Here is a 15,936-nt window from a genome sequence, read left to right as displayed (position 1 = left end):
GTGTGTTAAGCAACAGGTAAACAATGCTGCTGCCACAGCAGGCTAATATAGAAAGACATACACCAGGCACTAGCTCCAAGCTAAGCATCAGTGTAAACAATGCTGCTGCAACACAGGAAAGACATCCACCAGGCACTAGCTCCAAGCTAAGCCTCAGGGTAAACAATGCTGCTGCAACACAGGAAAGACATCCACCAGGCACTAGCTCCAAGCTAAGCCTCAGGGTAAACAATGCTGCTGCAACACAGGAAAGACATCCACCAGGCACTAGCTCCAAGCTAAGCATCAGTGTAAACAATGCTGCTGTAACACAGGAAAGACATCCACCAGGCACTAGCTCCAAGCTAAGCATCAGTGTAAACAATGCTGCTGCAACACAGGAAAGACATCCACCAGGCACTAGCTCCAAGCTAAGCCTCAGAGTAAACAATGCTGCTGCAACACAGGAAAGACATCCACCAGGCACTAGCTCCAAGCTAAGCATCAGTGTAAACAATGCTGCTGCAACACAGGAAAGACATCCACCAGGCACTAGCTCCAAGCTAAGCATCAGTGTAAACAATGCTGCTGCAACACAGGAAAGACATCCACCAGGCACTAGCTCCAAGCTAAGCATCAGTGTAAACAATGCTGCTGCAACACAGGAAAGACATCCACCAGGCACTAGCTCCAAGCTAAGCCTCAGTGTAAACAATGCTGCTGCAACACAGGAAAGACATCCACCAGGCACTAGCTCCAAGCTAAGCCTCAGAGTAAACAATGCTGCTGCAACACAGGAAAGACATCCACCAGGCACTAGCTCCAAGCTAAGCCTCAGAGTAAACAATGCTGCTGCAACACAGGAAAGACATCCACCAGGCACTAGCTCCAAGCTAAGCCTCAGTGTAAACAATGCTGCTGCAACACAGGAAAGACATCCAGGCACGCTCCAAGCTAAGCACTCAGTGTAAAAACAATGCTGCTGCAACACAGGAAAGACATACACCAGGCACTAGCTCCAAGCTAAGCCTCAGTGTAAACAATGCTGCTGCAACACAGGAAAGACATCCACCAGGCACTAGCTCCAAGCTAAGCCTCAGTGTAAACAATGCTGCTGCAACACAGGAAAGACATCCACCAGGCACTAGCTCCAAGCTAAGCATCAGTGTAAACAATGCTGCTGCAACACAGGAAAGACATCCACCAGGCACTAGCTCCAAGCTAAGCCTCAGTGTAAACAATGCTGCTGCAACACAGGAAAGACATCCACCAGGCACTAGCTCCAAGCTAAGCAGAGTAAACAATGCTGCTGCAACACAGGAAAGACATCCAAGGCACAATCAGCAATGCTGCTGCAACACAGGAAAGACATCCACCAGGCACTAGCTCCAAGCTAAGCATCAGTGTAAACAATGCTGCTGCAACACAGGAAAGACATCCACCAGGCACTAGCTCCAAGCTAAGCATCAGTGTAAACAATGCTGCTGCAACACAGGAAAGACATCCACCAGGCACTCAGCAATGCTGCAACACAGGAAAGACATACCAGGCATCAGTGTAAACAATGCTGCTGCAACACAGGAAAGACATCCACCAGGCACTAGCTCCAAGCTAAGCATCAGTGTAAACAATGCTGCTGCAACACAGGAAAGACATCCACCAGGCACTAGCTCCAAGCTAAGCCTCAGGGTAAACAATGCTGCTGCAACACAGCAGAAAACCATGTCATATTTCCCCTCACTTAAAGGGTGGTACATCAATCGTGTTTTTTCACACCACATGGCCTGACCAGCAAAATATCTAGAGCCAATTATAGTGTATGAAGTTGTTGCCTGGTGATGGTAGTTGTAATGCTGCTGTTCGCTCCCGGATACTGATGTACTGTCTCTTGTACTGTATACGGTCCTATAAACAGACAGACTGACAGACTGACAGACACACACTGTCAGGCCCTGACCTTAGATATCTCTGTTTTTCTATATATTTTGGTTCGGTCAGGGTGTGACTAGGGTGGGTACTCTAGTGTTTGTATGTCTAGGGTTTTTGTATGTTTTTGTACGTCTAGGGGTTTTTGTACGTCTAGTGGTTTTTGTACGTCTAGGGGTTTTTGTATGTCTATGTTGGCCTGATATAGTCCCAATCAGAAACAGCTGTTTATCGTTGTCTCTGATTAGGGATCATGTTTAGGTAGCCATTTTCCTAATTTGTGTTGTGGGATCTTGTCTAACCTCTTGAGCCAGCTAGGGCATGGAAACCTCTTGAGCCAGCTAGGGTGTGGAAACCTCTTGAGCCAGCTAGGGTGTGGAAACCTCTTGAGCCAGCTAAGGCATGGGAACCTCTTGAGCCAGCTAGGGTGTGGAAACCTCTTGAGCCAGCTAGGGCATGGGAACCTCTTGAGCCAGCTAGGGTGTGGAAACCTCTTGAGCCAGCTAGGGAGTGGAAGCCCGACGAGCTGGCTAGGGTGTGGAAACCTCGAGCCAGCTAGGGCGTGGAAACCTCTTGAGCCAGCTAGGGAGTGGAAGCCCAATGAGCTGGCTAGGGGAGTGGAAGCCCGACGAGCTGGCTAGGGAGTGGAAACCTGACGAGCTGGCTAGGGAGTGGAAACCTGACAAGCTGGCTAGGGAGTGGAAGCCTGACGAGCTGGCTAGGGAGTGGAAAGCTGACGAGCTGGCTAGGGAGTGGAAACCTGACGAGCTGGCTAGGGAGTGGAAGCCTGACGAGCTGGCTAGGGAGTGGAAGCCTGAAGAGCTGGCTAGGGTGTGGAAGCCTGACGAGCTGGCTAGGGAGTGGAAACCTGACAAGCTGGCTAGGGAGTGGAAGCCCGACCTGACGCTGGCTAGGGAGTGGAAACCTGACGAGCTGGCTAGGGAGTGGAAGCCTGACGAGCTGGCTAGGGAGTGGAAGCCTGAAGAGCTGGCTAGGGTGTGGAAGCCTGACGAGCTGGCTAGGGAGTGGAAGCCCAACGAGCTGGCTAGGGAGTGGAAGCCCAACGAGCTGGCTAGGGAGTGGAAGCCCAACGAGCTGGCTAGGGAGTGGAAGCCTGACGAGCTGGCTAGGGAGTGGAAGCCCCAGGTTCCACGAGCTGGGGAGGTGGAAGCCCAGAGCTTGGGATGGAACCTGACAACCAGAGCTGGCTAGGGTGTGGAAGCCTGACGAGCTGGCTAGGGAGTGGAAGCCCAACGTGTGAGGCCAGCTGGCTAGGGAGTGGAAGCCTGACGAGCTGGAGAGACTCAGGGAGTGGAAGCCAAACATTTAATAGAGAACTGGCTAGGGAGTGGAAGCCTAGTAAAACAAAGACAAAGAAAATCAATGGCAGAGGGGAAACAGAGCTGGGGAAGCCTGACAAATATAGGGGAGGAATAACAGGTGATGGCACCCCGGTTCCATCGGTGATGGGGAACTGACAGATATAGATGTAATAACAGGTGATGGGGAACTGACAGATATAGGGGAGTAATAACAGGTGATGGGGAACTGACAATATAGGAGAGGTAATAACAGGTGATGGGGAACTGACAGATATAGGATAATAACAGTCATGGAACTGACACTGGAGAGAATAACAGGTGATGGGGAACTGACAGGGGGAGTAAAACATTTAAGATATAGAGAAATAACAGGTGATGGGGAACTGACAGATAGGAAATAACAGGATGGGGAACTGACAATATAGTAAAACAATGGGGAACTGACAGATATAAAATCAGGCGATGGGGAACTGACAGAATAGGAGAGGTAATAACAGGTGATGGGGAACTGACAGATATAGGGGAGGTAATAACAGGTGATGGGGAACTGACAGATATAGGAGAGGTAATAACAGGTGATGGGGAACTGACAGATATAGGAGAGGTAATAACAGGTGATGGGGAACTGACTATGGGGACAGATATAGGAGAGGTAATAACAGGTGATGGGGAACTGACAGATATAGGAGAGGTAATAACAGGTGATGGGGAACTGACAATACCCTACATTATTCATCTCATATGTATACGTATATACTGTACTCTATCATCTTCTGCATCCTTATGTAATACATGTATCACTAGCCACTTTAACTATGCCACTTTGTTTACATACTCATCTCATATGTATATACTGTACTCGATACCATCTACTGTATCTTGCCTATGCTGCTCTGCACCATCACTCATTCATATCTTTATGTACATATTCTTTATCCCCTTACACTGTGTATAAGATATTAGTTTTGGAATTGTTAGTTAGATTACTTGTTGGTTATTACTGCATTGTCGGAACTGGAAGCACAAGCATTTCGCTACACTCGCATTAACATCTGCTAACCATGTGTATGTGACAAATAAAATGTGATTTGATTTGAGGTGATGGGGAACTGACAGATATAGGAGAGGTAATAACAGGTGATGGGGAACTGACAGATATAGGAGAGGTAATAACAGGTGATGGGGAACTGACAGATATAGGAGAGGTAATAACAGGTGATGGGGAACTGACAGATATAGGGGAGGTAATAACAGGTGATGGGGAACTGACAGATATAGGGGAGGTAATAACAGGTGATGGGGAACTGACAGATATAGGAGAGGTAATAACAGGTGATGGGGAACTGACAGATATAGGGGAGGTAATAACAGGTGATGGGGAACTGACAGATATAGGGGAGGTAATAACAGGTGATGGGGAACTGACAGATATAGGAGAGGTAATAACAGGTGATGGGGAACTGACAGATATAGGAGAGGTAATAACAGGTGATGGGGAACTGACAGATATAGGGAGGTAATAACAGGTGATGGGGAACTGACAGATATAGGGGAGGTAATAACAGGTGATGGGAACTGACAGATATAGGAGAGGTAATAACAGGTGATGGGGAACTGACAGATATAGGAGAGGTAATAACAGGTGATGAGGGAACTGACAGATATAGGAGAGGTAATAACAGGTGATGTGACAGATACCGGAGATGTAATAACGGTGAGGGATATAGGAGCAGGCTGACAGATATAGGGACCTGGCCATAACAGACTGACAGATATAGGAGAGGTAATAACAGGTGAAACTGACAGATATAGGGGAGGTAATAACAGGCCCAGATTTAATAACAGGTGATGGGGAACTGACAGATATAGGTAATAACAGGTGATGGGGAACTGACAGATACAGAGAGACCATGGGGAACTGACAGATATAGGAGAGGTAATAACAGGTGATGGGGAACTGAACACCAGGTGATGGGGAACACATACAGAGGTAATAACAGGTGATACTGACAGATATAGGAGAGGTAATAACACATGGGGAACTGACAATACCCTACATTATTTGTCATATGTTACCTTGCATTTGATACTGAGTAAACTAGCCATTAACAATGCCACTAAATGAACAAATAGGAGGGTATCTTGCCTGCAGAGTGTCTCTTTGACATTGTACATATTCTTTATCCCCTGTGTATAAGATATTAGTTTTGGAATTGTTAGTTAGATTACTTGTTGGTTATTACTGCATTGTCGGAACTGGAAGCACAAGCATTTCGCTACACTGTAATTAACATCTGCTAACCATGTGTATGTGACAAATAAAATGTGATGATGGGGAACTGACAGATATAGGAGAGGTGGTGATGGGAACTGACAGATATAGGGAGGTAATAACAGGTGATGGGGAACTGACAGATATAGGAGAGGTAATAACAGGTGATGGGAACTGACAGATATAGGAGAGGTAATAACAGGTGATGTGACAGATATAGGAGAGGTAATAACAGGTGATGAGGAACTGACAGATATAGGAGAGGTAATAACAGGTGATGGGGAACTGACAGATATAGGAGAGGTAATAACACGTGATGAGGAACTGACAGATATAAGGTAATAACAGGTGATGGGGAACTGACAGATATAGGAGAGGTAATAACAGGTGATGGGGAACTGACAGATATGGAGAGGTAATAACAGGTGATGGGGAACTGACAGATATAGGTGTAATAACAGGTATCCTGACCCACTTCTATAACCTCCACAAATGGATAATAACAGGTGATTGACAGATAAACAAATAACAGGTGATGGGGAACTGACAGATATAGGAGAGGTAATAACAGGTGATGAACTGACAGATATAGGAGAGGTAATAACAGGTGATGGGAACTGACAGATATAGGGGAGGTAATAACAGGTGATGGGGAACTGACAGGACCACTGAGACAGATATAGGAGAAATAACAGGTGAAATGCCAAGAAAAACAGATCATGCAATATTAATAACTGGCGATCTGACAATATTAATAACAGGTGATTGACAGATATAGACTTGGGGAACTGACATATATCATGTTGGTTTGGATAATAACAGGTCCAGATCAGGTGATGGGGAACTGACAGATATAGGAGAGGTAATAACAGGTGATCAATGACAGATAAGATGCAGGTGATGGGGAACTGACAGATATAGATCAGGGAGGTTATTATAACAGGTGATGGGGAACTGACAGATATAGGATAATAACAGGTGATGGTTATTAATAACAGGTGATGGGGAACTGACAGATATAGGAGAGGTACAGGTGTAGTTATTATGGTGATGGGGAACTGACAGATATAGGGTAGTTAGGGGAACTGTGATATAGGGGATAATAACAGGTGATAGTGACAGATATTAATAACAGGTGATGGGGAACTGACAGATATAGGGAGGTAATAACAGGTGATGGGGAACTTATGGTAATAACAGGTGATGGGGAACTACAGATATAGGGGAGGTAATAATGGGATGATGGGGAACTGACAGATATAGGAGAGGTAATAACAGGTGATGGGGAACTGACAGATATAGGAGAGGTAATAACAGGTGATGGGGAACTACAGATATGGTGGGGAACTGACAGATATAGGTGATGGGGAGGTAATAACAGGTGATGAGGAACTGACAGATATTAATAACAGGTGATGTGTGACAGATATAGGAGAGGTAATAACAGGTGATGGGGAACTGACAGATATAGGGGAGGTAATAACAGGTGATGGGGAACTGACAGATATAGGAGAGGTAATAACAGGTGATGGGGAACTGACAGATATAGGAGAGGTAATAACAGGTGATGGGAACTGACAGATATTAATAACAGGTGATGTGACAGATAGGGGAGTAATAACAGGTGATATGACAGATATAGGGGAGGTAATAACAGGTGATGTGATAGATCGGGGTAATAACAGTTATTAATAACAGGTGATGGGAACTGACAGATATAGGAGAGGTAATAACAGGTGATAGGGAACTGACAGATATAGGGAGAGGTAATAACAGGTGATGGGGAACTGACAGATATAGGAGAGGTAATAACAGGTATGGGGAACTGACAGATATAGGAGAGGTAATAACAGGTGATGGGGAACTGACAGATATAGGAGAGGTAATAACAGGTGAGTGTGTCCAGGTGAGTCAAATACCGCTGATGTGCATGAATAGCAGGCATGACAGATATTATGGTGTGACAGTAGATATCCAGGGAAGAAAACTATTATGGTGTGTGTAGACACTAACACAGAGGTAGTTATTATGGTGTGCATTTGACCTAGACAGGGTAGTTATTATGCAGATCAGGGTAGGTGTGTGTACAGGGTAGTTATTATGGTGTGTGTACATTATGGTGTGTGTAGATCAGGGTAGTTATTATGGTGTGTGTAGTACAGGGTAGTTTGACCTGTGTGTTTCTCCCCACAAGGCCTACTGACACTAACACAGAGAGACATGTGTAGATCAGGTAGTTATTATGGTGTGTAGATCAGGGTATTTGGTGTGTGTTTGTGTGTGGTAGTGTAATGTATGGTGTGTGTAGATCAGGGTAGTTATTATGGTGTGTGTAGATCAGGGTAGTTATTATGGTGTGGCAGTACAGGGTAGTTATTATGGTGTGTGTAGATCAGGGTAGTTATTATGGTGTGTTTAGATCAGGGTAGTTATTATGGGCCTGGGGAGAGAAAAAACAGGGACCACTAGTTATTATGGTGTGTGTAGATCAGGCAATTTTATGGTGTTTTGTACTTTATTATGGTGTGTGTAGATCAGGGTAGTTATTATGGTGTGTGTAGATCAGGGTAGTTATTATGGTGTGTGTAGATCAGGGTAGTTATTATGGTGTGTGTAGATCAGGGTAGTTATTATGGTGTGTGTAGATCAGGGTAGTTATTATGGTGTGTGTAGTTCAGGGTAGTTATTATGGTGTGTGTAGTTATTATGGTGTGTGTAGATCAGGGTAGTTATTATGGTGTGTGTAGATCAGGGTAGTTATTATGGTGTGTGTAGATCAGGGTAGTTATTATGGTGTGTGTAGTACAGGGTAGTTATTATGGTGTGTGTAGATCAGGGTAGTTATTATGGTGTGTGTAGTACAGGGTAGTTATTATGGTGTGTGTAGATCAGGGTAGTTATTATGGTGTGTGTAGATCAGGGTAGTTATTATGGTGTGTGTAGTACAGGGTAGTTATTATGGTGTGTGTAGATCAGGGTAGTTATTATGGTGTGTGTAGATCAGGGTAGTTATTATGGTGTGTGTAGATCAGGGTAGTTATTATGGTGTGTGTAGATCAGGGTAGTTATTATGGTGTGTGTAGATCAGGGTAGTTATTATGGTGTGTGTAGATCAGGGTAGTTATTATGGTGTGTGTAGATCAGGGTAGTTATTATGGTGTGTGTAGATCAGGGTAGTTATTATGGTGTGTGTAGTACAGGGTAGTTATTATGGTGTGTGTAGATCAGGGTAGTTATTATGGTGTGTGTAGATCAGGGTAGTTATTATGGTGTGTGTAGATCAGGGTGTGTGTAGATAGTTATTATGGTGTGTGTAGATCAGGGTAGTTATTATGGTGTGTGTAGATCAGGGTAGTTATTATGGTGTGTGTAGTTCAGGGTAGTTATTATGGTGTGTGTAGATCAGGGTAGTTATTATGGTGTGTGTAGTACAGGGTAGTTATTATGGTGTGTGTAGTTCAGGGTAGTTATTATGGTGTGTGTGTGTAGGTGTGTGTAGTTCAGGGTTATTATGGTTATTATGGTGTTATGGTGTGTGTAGTACAGGGTAGTTATTATGGTGTGTGTAGATCAGGGTAGTTATTATGGTGTGTGTAGTACAGGGTAGTTATTATGGTGTGTGTAGATCAGGGTAGTTATTATGGTGTGTGTAGTACAGGGTAGTTATTATGGTGTGTGTAGATCAGGGTAGTTATTATGGAGTGTGTAGTACAGGGTAGGTATTATGGTGTGTGTAGATCAGGGTAGTTATTATGGTGTGTGTAGTTCAGGGTAGTTATTATGGTGTGTGTAGATCAGGGTAGTTATTATGGTGTGTGTAGTACAGGGTAGTTATTATGGTGTGTGTAGATCAGGGTAGTTATTATGGTGTGTGTAGATCAGGGTATTTATTATGGTGTGTGGAGATTGGGGTAGTTATTATGGTGTGTGTAGTACAGGGTAGTTATTATGGTGTGTGTAGATCAGGGTAGTTATTATGGTGTGTGTAGATCAGGGTAGTTATTATGGTGTGTGGAGATCGGGGTAGTTATTATGGTGTGTGTAGATCAGGGTAGTTATTATGGTGTGGGACTTCCGGCGCCGACAGAGATGGCCGCCTCGCTTCGCGTTCCTAGGAAACTATGCAGTTTTTTGTTTTTTTACGTTTTATTTCTTACATTAGTACCCCAGGTCATCTTAGGTTTCATTACATACAGCCGAGAAGAACTACTGTATATAAGATCAGCGTCAACTCACCATCAGTACGACCAAGAATATGTTTTTCGCGACGCGGATCCTGTGTTCTGCCTTACAAACAGGACAACGGAATGGATCGCATGCAGCGACCCCAAAAACGACTCCGAAAAAGAGGGAAATGTAGCGGTCTTCTGGTCAGACTACGGAGACGGGCACATCGTGCCCCACTTCCTAGCATTCTTCTTGCCAATGTCCAGTCTCTTGACAACAAGGTTGATGAAATCCGAGCAAGGGTAGCATTCCAGAGGGACATCAGAGACTGTAACGTTCTGTGCTTCACGGAAACATGGCTCACTGGAGAGACGCTATCCGAAGCGGTGCAGCCAACGGGTTTCTCCACGCATCGCGCCGACAGAAACAAACACCTTTCTGGTAAGAAGAGGGGTGGGGGTGTATGCCTTATGGCTAACGAGGCATGGTGCGATGAAAGAAACATACAGGAACTCAAATCCTTCTGTTCACCTGATTTAGAATTCCTCACAATCAAATGTAGACCGCATTATCTACCAAGAGAATTCTCTTCGATTATAATCACAGCCGTATATATCCCCCCCCAAGCAGACATATCGATGGCTCTGAACGAACTTTATTTAACTCTTTGCAAACTGGAAACCATTTATCCGGAGGCTGCATTCATCGTTGTTGGGGATTTTAACAAGGCTAATCTGAAAACAAGACTCCCTAAATTTTATCAGCATATCGATTGCGCAACCATGGGCGGAAAAACCTTGGATCACTGTTACTCTAACTTCCGCGACGCATATAAGGCCCTGCCCCGCCCCCCCTTTCGGAAAAGCTGACCACGACTCCATTTTGCTGATACCTGCCTACAGACAAAAGCTAAAAAAGAAGCTCCCACGCTGAGGTCTGTCCAACGCTGGTCCGACCAAGCTGACTCCACACTCCAAGACTGCTTCCATCACGTGGACTGGGACATGTTTCGTATTGCGTCAAATAACAACATTGACGAATACGCTGATTCGGTGTGCGAGTTCATTAGAACGTGCGTTGAAGATGTCGTTCCCATAGCAACGATTAAAACATTCCCTAACCAGAAACCTTGGATTGATGGCAGCATTCGCGTGAAACTGAAAGCGCGGACCACTGCTTTCAATCAGGGCAAGGTGTCTGGTAACATGACTGAATACAAACAATGCAGCTATTCCCTCCGTAAGGCTATCAAACAAGCTAAGCGTCAGTACAGAGACAAAGTAGAAGAATCCCAATTCAACGGCTCAGACACAAGAGGTATGTGGCAGGGTCTACAGTCAATCACGGACTACAGGAAGAAATCCAGCCCAGTCACGGACCAGGATGTCTTGCTCCCAGGCAGACTAAATAACTTTTTTGCCCGCTTTGAGGACAATACAGTGCCACTGACACTGCCTGCAACGGAAAAATGCGGTCTCTCCTTCACTGCAGCCGAGGTGAGTAAAACATTTAAATGTGTTAACCCTCGCAAGGCTGCAGGCCCAGACGGCATCCCCAGCCGCGCCCTCAGAGCATGCGCAGACCAGCTGGCTGGTGTGTTTACAGACATATTCAATCAATCCCTATACCAGTCTGCTGTTCCCACATGCTTCAAGAGGGCCACCATCGTTCCTGTTCCCAAGAAAGCTAAGGTAACTGAGCTAAACGACTACCGCCCCGTAGCACTCACTTCCGTCATCATGAAGTGCTTTGAGAGACTAGTCAAGGACCATATCACCTCCACCCTACCTGACACCCTAGACCCACTCCAATTTGCTTACCGCTCAAATAGGTCCACAGACGATGCAATCTCAACCACACTGCACACTGCCCTAACCCATCTGGACAAGGGGAATACCTATGTGAGAATGCTGTTCATCGACTACAGCTCGGCATTCAACACCATAGTACCCTCCAAGCTCGTCATCAAGCTCGAGACCCTGGGTCTCGACCCCGCCCTGAGCAACTGGGTACTGGACTTCCTGACGGGCCGCCCCAGGTGGTGAGGGTAGGTAACAACATCTCCTCCCCGCTGATCCTCAACACTGGGGCCCCACAAGGGTGCGTTCTGAGCCCTCTCCTGTACTCCCTGTTCACCCACGACTGCGTGGCCACGCACGCCTCCAACTCAATCATCAAGTTTGCGGACGACACAACAGTGGTAGGCTTGATTACCAACAACGACGAGACGGCCTACAGGGAGGAGGTGAGGGCCCTCGGAGTGTGGTGTCAGGAAAATAACCTCACACTCAACGTCAACAAAACTAAGGAGATGATTGTGGACTTCAGGAAACAGCAGAGGGAACACCCCCCTATCCACATCGATGGAACAGTAGTAGAGAGAGTAGCAAGTTTTAAGTTCCTCGGCATACACATCACAGACAAACTGAATTGGTCCACTCACACAGACAGCATTGTGAAGAAGGCGCAGCAGCGCCTCTTCAACCTCAGGAGGCTGAAGAAATTTGGCTTATTACCAAAAGCACTCACAAACTTCTACAGATGCACAATCGAGAGCATCCTGGCGGGCTGTATCACCGCCTGGTACGGCAACTGCTCCGCCCTCAACCGTAAGGCTCTCCAGAGGGTAGTGAGGTCTGCACAACGCATCATCGGGGGCAAACTACCTGCCCTCCAGGACACCTACACCACCCGATGTTACAGGAAGGCCATAAAGATCATCAAGGACATCAACCACCCGAGCCACTGCCTGTTCACCCCGCTATCATCCAGAAGGCGAGGTCAGTACAGGTGCATCAAAGCTGGGACCGAGAGACTGAAAAACAGCTTCTATCTCAAGGCCATCAGACTGTTAAACAGCCACCACTAACATTGAGTGGCTGCTGCCAACACACTGACACTGACTCAACTCCAGCCACTTTAATAATGGGAATTGATGGGAAATGATGTAAATATATCACTAGCCACTTTAAACAATGCTACCTTATATAATGTTACTTACCCTACATTATTCATCTCATATGCATACGTATATACTGTACTCTATATCATCGACTGCATCCTTATGTAATACATGTATCACTAGCCACTTTAACTATGCCACTTTTTTACATACTCATCTCATATGTATATATGTATACCATCTACTGTATCTTGCCTATGCTGCTCTGTACCATCACTCATTCATATATCCTTATGTACATATTCTTTATCCCCTTACACTGTGTATAAGACAGTAGTTTAGGAATTGTTAGTTAGATTACTTGTTGGTTATTACTGCATTGTCGGAACTAGAAGCACAAGCATTTCGCTACACTCGCATTAACATCTGCTAACCATGTGTATGTCATAAATAAAATTTGATTTGATTTGATTAGTTATTATGGTGTGTTTAGATCAGGGTAGTTATTATGGTGTGTGTAGATCAGGGTAGTTTTTATGGTGTGTGTAGATCAGGGTAGTTATTATGGTGTGTGTAGATCAGGGTAGTTTTTATGGTGTGTGTAGATCAGGGTAGTTTTTATGGTGTGTGTAGATCAGGGTAGTTTTTATGGTGTGTGTAGATCAGGGTAGTTATTATGGTGTGTGTAGATCAGGGTAGTGTTATGAATGGAAGTGACAGTCGTGTGTGTGTGTGTGTGTGTGTGTGTGTGTGTGTGTGTGTGTGTGTGTGTGTGTGTGTGTGTGTGTGTGTGTGTGTGTGTGTGTGTGTGTGTGTGTGTGTGTGTTACAGGTGTTACAGGTGTTACAGTATGAATTCCTGAACACTTAAAACCTCCCAGAAAACAATAGCAGGTGAAGGAGAAGTAGTTTACCAGACCGCTGCAGGTGTTGAGGGAGGCAAAAGAGTCGGTGTGGTTGACAATCCATCCCGAGTAGAAGCAGAGCTGGTCTCTGGCCAGGTGCGACCATTTAGGGGGGTCTGTTTCGCCTCCCCTCTCCTCAACCACAAACCCCTCAGACAGAAAAGCGGCATCCCTTTTCAGGCGTAAGTACAGGTCTTTTCCAAAAGCAGGTAAAGAGAAAAACAAGGTGTCCTCCACAGAGTTTAGTCCACCCCGGGAATCGACAGAGCGCTGGCCGCGCCGACGCGCGCTGCGCCTGGATGAGTCATGCAACAGGTGAGCCTCCTCTCCAGAGAGCTCCACGGGGACCACCATGTCCACTAAGTCCGTGTCATAATAGGAGTGATCTATGGGAAAGGAGAAGGGAATAATTTATTAAACATTGAGTGTAACTTTCTGTGTCAACGTCTGTTTGAAAACAATATGCTATTGTTTTCATATTGCCAAGTTGTCTTGAGCTGTCTGTGGTGTGATGTAGGCTAGTTATTCAATGACATAGCAGCCTATTTCACAACAAATGGGGAGAATTGTACTATGTATTGGTCATTAAATAAGGTATATTTGGGGTCATCGAACTTATTCAAGTCACTTATTCAACTCATCTCACATTGTGTTGGAAAACGCGCTGGAAAACGGCAGAGAAAACGCAGACATAGCTGCAGCAAAGTTACTCTAGCAGCACAGAACATTTTGAGAGAGAGAGGCAGAGGGAGAGAAAAATAAAGAGAGAGATAGAGGGAGAGAGAAATAAAAGAGAGAGAGAGCGAGAGACAGATTCCCCAAGCAAACAAGGTCCATTTAAATTTAATTGATAGAGAGAGAGAAAGAGAGAGAGAGAGAAATAAAAGAGAGAGAGAGAGAGAGAGACAGATTCCCCAAGCAAACAAGGTCCATTTAAATTTAATTGATAGAGAGAGAGAAAGAGAGAGAGAGAGAGAGAGAGAGAGAGAGAGAGAGAGAGAGAGAGAGAGAGAGAGAGAGAGAGAGAGCGCAAGAGAGAGAGAGATCCGACAACCAATACAGGCTCCCTGGCAAAACAATGATTCAAAGTTACAAAGTATCTACAACGCAGGTGTTACGTTGTACTTACCAGTCATCGCCTTCACTCCGAAACAGAAGAGGAATATAGACAGGAGAAGCTGCGGAGCATGGCTGTCATACATGATAAAGACTAGCTGTGACTGCAGAGGGTGTAGGCGCCTGCAAAGCGAACCAGGACTGCAGGGAACTTCCACAAAGTTAGTGAAGTTAATCGGAACTCCAGGCGAAGTGAATTTGAAGCGCTAGACACGCCTGTCGCACTTCGGCACTGCCTCTGCGACCACCGGATTGGTTAGGGTAGTTTAACCAAAACATCTCTAACGTTTGATTGGACAGAAACAACGTCAATCATTGGGGGGCTGCAACTTAACACGTGGTTTTAGTGTAAAGTAGAAAATATTTGGGAATGTTATATATATATTTTTTCATGGGTTGTGCAGTGCAGTTGCAATATAACCCACTGTTATTTGATATATGCTTGTTTATGAACTTGTGGGACAAAGTCCACATTAAATGTGTAGGGCCTGTAATAGCCGATCCACAGTATTTTCAGTCCCAGTGTTAGAAATCAATAGGCAACTAAATGAAAGCTGTGAATCAGTTCAAGCAGTGCAATAGTAGCCTGTTCAGCCTGCATTTGCTAGACTGATTGAGATGACTGTAGGTCTAGCTGGTTACATGTCTGTTCACAGGCCAAGAAACATGTTGCTTCAATTCAACCTCTTGGATAAAACTAAATACACAAGAAGAAAAGCATGCAGGAAACCACAGTACAAATCACATAGAGGGGCTTTAGCTGGAATAGCTAATGGACTGTTAAAGTCTCTCATCAGCTCCTAATTGCAAATGGAAGAAAATGTGTTTCAATTAGTGAGGGAGATATACATCAGTGGTTGGCCTCTGGCAATGTGTCCAAGTTTGATAAGTCAGGATGAAATTCCCAGCCGTCCTGAGTGTGCTTACATTGTCTAATGTACCACAACCAGGACCTGCCTCTGTGTGCCTGTCTGCCTCCCTGTCTGTCTGCCTGTCTGTCTGTGGGCGTGCCTGTCTGCCTCCCTGCCTGTCTGCCTGTCTGTCTGCTGGTCTGTCTGTCTGCCTGCCTGTGTGCCTGCCTGCCTGTCTGTCTGTCTGTGGGCGTGTCTGTCTGCCTCTCTGCCTGCCTGTCTGTGTGCGTGTCTGTGTGCCTCTCTGCCCATCTGTTTGCTTGTCTGTCTGTCCGTCTGTTTGTCTGTGTGCGCACACTGCTCTTTTCATCCACAACCAAACGGTTTTCTAGATATAGCCTACAGAGATAAAGGGTGTGGAGAAGGCAATCAGTTTGTCTCCAGCAGGCAGCACAGCCTCTGCATCAGCCACGGTCGAACACTGCCACCAGATATGG

At 45.5% G+C, this 15,936-nt stretch overlaps 1 protein-coding gene across 1 annotated transcript in view; it reads right to left on the bottom strand.

Annotated features, from left to right (window-relative positions):
- Positions 1-14,734, bottom strand: part of LOC135552553 (A disintegrin and metalloproteinase with thrombospondin motifs 17-like) — an 81,143-nt gene extending 66,409 nt beyond the window's left edge. Inside the window, exons 1-2 of the mRNA XM_064984253.1 lie at positions 14,602-14,734; positions 13,482-13,858 (exon numbers count right to left, since the gene is read on the bottom strand). Coding sequence (XP_064840325.1) covers positions 13,482-13,858; positions 14,602-14,674 — 450 coding nt within the window. The 5' untranslated portion in view covers positions 14,675-14,734. The remainder of the gene's footprint in view (positions 1-13,481; positions 13,859-14,601) is intronic.
- Between the last annotated feature and the right edge of the window lie 1,202 nt (positions 14,735-15,936).

Source organism: Oncorhynchus masou, chromosome 2, assembly GCF_036934945.1.
Source record: "Oncorhynchus masou masou isolate Uvic2021 chromosome 2, UVic_Omas_1.1, whole genome shotgun sequence".
Classification (NCBI taxonomy): Eukaryota; Metazoa; Chordata; class Actinopteri; order Salmoniformes; family Salmonidae; genus Oncorhynchus; species Oncorhynchus masou.
This window is presented reverse-complemented; position numbering and strand designations above follow the sequence as displayed.